General features: G+C 33.1%; 1 protein-coding gene across 1 annotated transcript; it reads left to right on the top strand.

Annotated features, from left to right (window-relative positions):
- Positions 1-612: 612 nt before the first annotated feature.
- LOC106343927 (secretory carrier-associated membrane protein 4) lies at positions 613-3,368 on the top strand. Its single transcript, XM_013783286.1, has 12 exons — positions 613-803; positions 1,139-1,231; positions 1,302-1,364; positions 1,461-1,494; positions 1,595-1,717; positions 1,807-1,869; positions 1,975-2,068; positions 2,168-2,213; positions 2,311-2,378; positions 2,708-2,756; positions 2,866-2,931; positions 3,047-3,368. Exons 1-12 carry the CDS (start codon positions 738-740, stop codon positions 3,077-3,079), a joined length of 798 nt encoding a protein of 265 aa, XP_013638740.1. The 5' UTR covers positions 613-737; the 3' UTR covers positions 3,080-3,368.
- Positions 3,369-5,362: the final 1,994 nt, after the last annotated feature.

The following is a 5,362-nucleotide window of genomic DNA, read 5'->3' as shown; positions in this document are numbered from 1 at the left end:
AAGATAGGAAAGATAATGAGAACTTGTGTCATATTGCACAATATGATAGTGGAGGACGAACGACACAGATACATTCAAATTGATACATCTGAGTACGAGTCAGGAGAGTCTAGCCGAAGTTCCAAGGTGAAAAGTAGAGAAAGTGTCAATGTCCCTATGCTTACCATTCACAATCAAATTCGGGATCCACATATACATGAACGTTTGAAAGCTGATTTAGTTGAGAATGTTTGGGAAAAATATGGTAATCATGATGAATAATCTTTGTATGTTCATGAATTCTCAATATATTGAATAAAAACTTTTTAAAAACATATTACAAAATATTCTCTCTCTTATTGAATTCTCAAATTGAATAATATTCAAAAAAAAAATTTAAAAACCAAAATTTTTTCCATTATATTGAATATTCACTTTTCAAAATTTAAAAACCAATTTTTTTTTCATTATATTGAATAAAATTCTCATTATATTGAATATTCACTTTTCAAAAAAAAAAAATTCCATTTTTTGTCAAGCAAAAATTATTATTTTATTCTTATGAACTCACACTTCAGGTTCATTGATGGAGAAGCAGAATTGATCCGGGTTCATCACTATTCATGCTCCCCCATAAAATTAATAAACAATACTTATGAGAGGGGTTACATGCTCTTAGTCTCACTCTCACTGGATCTCGGGCGATCTTATCGGAGAATAAGATTCGAGGTGGTAAATAAAGGGATCGGCAACCAACAATGAATCGTCACCACGACCCCAACCCTTTCGATGAGGAAGATGAAGAAATCGTCAATCCCTTCTCCGTAACGCTTTCTCACTAAATCTCCGCTTTGCATTTTCTCTAAGTCGCCTTTGGATTTTATGCTTATGAATCTAGATCTGTCATCCCTGTTTCGAGCAGTGCCGAGGTTATGGATCTCCGATTTTTCATCTGGATTTATTGTATCGTTGGATCTGGGAACTAGTTTAGGATTTTTCCGAGAACCTACTGGCGTTTAGCGAGTAATTTGGAGTGTAGTAGTCTTTATGAGTGAGACTCATTCCTTTAGATTTGGATTATCAAACTCAATGGTGAAGTTTTCCTCTAGGTTACTACTGACATTGGATAGTTTTACTGATTGTTGTTGAATATTTGCAGAAAGGCGGCGGAAGGGTTCCTGCTGCATCTAGACCAGTTGGATTTGGCCAAAGCCTCGATGCTACTGTTGATATTCCCTTGGATACCATGAATGTAATCACTTCTTTCTCTCTCCTAAACTCATAATAAACCTCTTTCTCACCTGCGTTTTTAACTGCTGCAGGACTCTTCACAGAAACAAAGAAAGCTTGCTGACTGGGAAGCTGAGCTTAGGAAGAAAGAAATGGTTAGTAACACTAACCACTTGATATGTATTTGTCAAATATAACCTCACCCTGCTGACTAATGTTTATTTGTACAACTCTATATTCTTTTCACTCAGGATATTAAGCGGAGGGAGGATGCTATTGCTAAATGTTAGCCAACACAACAATTGATGATAATAGTTTATCATTAGTTTTATCTACCTGTAGTGGTGGATAAATAGCTAACTGTTCTCATCTTATTTTGTTGCAGCTGGTGTTCAAATAGATGATAAAAACTGGCCCCCGTTTTTCCCAATCATACACCATGACATTGCTAATGAGATACCAGTCTATGCACAAAAGCTGCAGTACCTGGCTTTTGCTAGTTGGTTAGGTAAGTTCTGTTTGGTTTGTTTTTGTTTCCGTGAAATGTTTCTACTGCGTTGAATTGACGGGGGCTTGTATTCTACTGCTGGCTTTCAGGTATTGTTTTGTGTCTGGTATTCAATGTGATTGCAACCATGGTGTGCTGGATTAAAGGCGGAGGTGAGCTTGACACTATCAGTTTATGTTTTATTTCTATGGGTAATGAAGTTCTGATTGGATTTGGTTGAAGTTGAACTAATGCTTATTGTTTAATATTAATGATAGGTGTAAAAATATTTTTCCTTGCCACGATATATGCGTTGATTGGATGTCCACTTTCTTATGTTGTATGGTACAGGCCTCTCTACCGAGCCATGAGGTAGTTCTCCTTTTAACTAGTTTTCTTCCAATGGTTTTCGTACAAGTCATTATTAACTGGACAGTTAATATAATTGGTGTACTTTTCACGACCTTGTAGGACTGACAGCGCTTTGAAGTTTGGTTGGTTTTTCTTCACTTACTTGGTGAGTCATACAAACTTTTCATATCTAAAATTTTGTACCTTACCTAGAAGCAGATGTAGTTTCCATTTCCCATATGATTGACCTATGCTCCTCACAGATTCACATTGGTTTCTGCATCGTTGCCGCCATTGCCCCGCCCATCTTTTTCCAGGGGAAGTCTTTAACGTAAGTCTTTCAATCATAGCCAAAGATTCCCTTTGCGCTCGAACTTTATTTGTTACTTCGTGTATAGTTGATTAGTCTAGTGAGTATTTCACTTGGAAAATTCTAAATTGTTTTGATCGATTTGAAAATACGGAGTTTTAACTTAATAACTATAACTATAAATTTTTGTTTGAGCTTCGTTCACTCTAGCTGTGATTCAACTTTGTAAAACTTTCTCGGACAGAGACACGTAGTCGACCGTCAAAATTAATGCTCTAGAAGATTCCGGGTCTCTTTATGGTTTGTTGCCTTGGGATAATTTGATCACATTCTATTTCTATGATCAACAGGGGTGTGCTTGCAGCAATTGATGTCATCTCAGACAGTTTATTAGCAGGGGTACAACCCGTATTTTATATTTTTATTTACGACGCTCATATGTATATGCTCACCTTGAAGAAAGCTTAATGATAGCTAAGCTAAACCAAACCTTAATGAATGAATGCAGATCTTCTACTTTATCGGTTTTGGTCTCTTCTGCTTGGAGTCACTTCTGAGTCTATGGGTTCTTCAGGTAAGCTACTGATTAGTAACTCCATGGCTTCTTTAAAAATTGTTAACCGCAAAGGGATTTGCTAATTTTAACCGGCCAACATCTGAATTGATCGTGTTTCGTTGTGGGTGTGCAGAAAATTTACCTCTACTTTAGGGGGAACAAGTAAAACGAAGGGAGACAGGACAGGGTGGTGGTAATTTTCCCCTTAGATAAAAAAAGGTTTGAAATATCTCGTATGAATGTAATTACCATTTTACCGTTTGGGTGCGTTATGTTGTGGTAAATTTCTTTAGTTACTATAGTTGCAAGAGAGAGAGAGAATGGGTTTGTTCGGCCATTTCTGTAGGGCTTTTTTCTTCAGTGTCTGTAGCACAATATCTACTCTGGATATTTGGATTATTTTTTCTGTGAGTTGAACTATTAAGACAACCATAGCCACAAACTATTTCGAGTCTCTCGTTTTGGTCTGAACGTTACAACATGTTGGATGCTATTTCTTTAAATAACTCGATCAGGTATCTTTTACAGATAGTTTATGTAATCTTTCAAGTCTCCTAGTTTGGTTATATACCAATGGTGAAACTGAAATTCATGCGTGTTAACCGTTATATAATTGTCTTTGTTGACTGGTGATACCAGGCTTGAAAGAACTTTGTCAAGGGCCTTGAGCAAAAGAGAAAGCTTTGGTCTAATTCATTTTGTTCCCCGGAGAAGAAATAAAGATTCGAAGCTGAAGGGATATAAGGGATATACGGAACGTGTCAACGGGACCCACATAAAACACTCATGGATCACCCACATAAAACACTCATGGATCACCCACATAAAACACTCATGGATCAAATTCCATAACGGATCAAATTCTATAACGGACCACTTGGATCTGAAAAAATCTATTTTGGACCCCTTATAATTTGAATTTCTTTTAGAATTAAATTTAATATGAAAGGTCAGCAAAACATCCATAAAACATTAAAACCTAAAAACTTTAACTTATTTACCAACCCAACCAACTAAATCCGAACTCAAACTCAATACCTAAAACTTGGCCCATATTCACTTAACTTTAAATATTTAAAATTAATTTTTATTGTTTGTACCAGTTGTACAGTTATATCACTTGTATTAGTTGTACTAACTGTACATTTGAACTAGTTATACAATTTAATAAATTACTAGATTTTGATTCACGCTTAAAAAACACGGGCTTGTTTTTCATTTATTGATCGAAAACTGATTTATAAACTACCAATATTTTTTATTCGAACCATAACAATTGAGTTTTTAGGTTTATATCAATTGTTTTTTTTCTCTTCAAAATATGGTATTTGTTCGAAATATGGTAGTTGTTCTATAATAATATTTGAGCTTTAAGAATTTTTTTCATATCTGACCTAGATTCGTGGTTAAACCTATAGACCTGATACATTATATATAATCCGGTTCAGATTTAATGAAAAAATCGTTATTTAAAAATTCGATAGAACCCAGTAAAAATCCAAAAACTCACTATTAACCCGCAATCTGATGATACCTTTGATCCGATAAAAACACAAAATATCTGATAGTATTTTTTTAAAAAACATTGATTAAATTACTCATATATTTTTTAACATTGCATAAATTTGTGATTCTTTAGAATATTATGAAATTTTATTAAGTTATACAAATAAAAAATGATAATATAAAAAATCTTATTGATATGACAATATTATTTTATTTTCGTTATTAATAACCTATTATAAGTTTGTATTTTATTTTAGATTTAAAAATTGATTTAGAAGTTTCCAGGTTGCCAGGAGGCGGCTGAGAGGAAAAAGAAGGGAACATTAGGATAAATCCCTAAATACTTTGGAAGTTGAAAAAAATATAAACATAGAACCAATAAGACATATTGGTCTAATCTCTCCTGCATGCATGTGTCAAATATATAAATATTATATTTTCAATAATATTTTATTTGGAATTGATACGTTTACTAGTTATACTAGTTGTACGATTTTTAGAAAAAAATCATCTTCATCTATTTGGCCTCGAGGCCAAAAAGCTAGATGCGGAGCCAAATTCAACTATTGCTTTAAAAACGCGAGTCACCGGAAAGAAGAAAAAGATTGGGTTTGATGTATGATTTATGTATTTTTGTTTTGCAAATAACTTTTTTAATCGTGATGTATTAATACAATTCTTATAAACAGTTGTAAAATTTTAGTTTGTTTATCAAGATAATAAAATATATTAGAAACAAACAAAATTGCAACAAATAATAAAAATAATCAGTAAAAATTTTAATTAAGAATTATTTAACAAAGAAATCATTTTAATCACATAATTTTGTTAAAATTACATTTAATTAGTAAATGATATAAATCAGTTGTTGTAAATGATATGTATTTTTGAATAACTTCTTAAAATTGAGACTAATTTTTTGTAAAATGAACTGATGCAAATA

Source organism: Brassica oleracea, chromosome C5 (assembly GCF_000695525.1).
Source record: "Brassica oleracea var. oleracea cultivar TO1000 chromosome C5, BOL, whole genome shotgun sequence".
NCBI lineage: Eukaryota > Viridiplantae > Streptophyta > Magnoliopsida > Brassicales > Brassicaceae > Brassica > Brassica oleracea.
The sequence above is the reverse complement of the archived record's forward strand: the minus strand, read 5'-3'. Positions and strand labels throughout refer to the sequence as shown.

Excerpts from the sequence above, each read along its gene's own strand:
- LOC106343927 (XM_013783286.1), top strand. The coding sequence starts at position 738 with ATGAATCGTCACCACGACCCCAACCCTTTCGATGAGGAAGATGAAGAA. Across the intron at positions 804-1,138 it reads AAATCGTCAATCCCTTCTCC|AAAGGCGGCGGAAGGGTTCC; the intron begins GTAACGCTTTCT and ends GAATATTTGCAG. Across the intron at positions 2,757-2,865 it reads CAGACAGTTTATTAGCAGGG|ATCTTCTACTTTATCGGTTT; the intron begins GTACAACCCGTA and ends GAATGAATGCAG.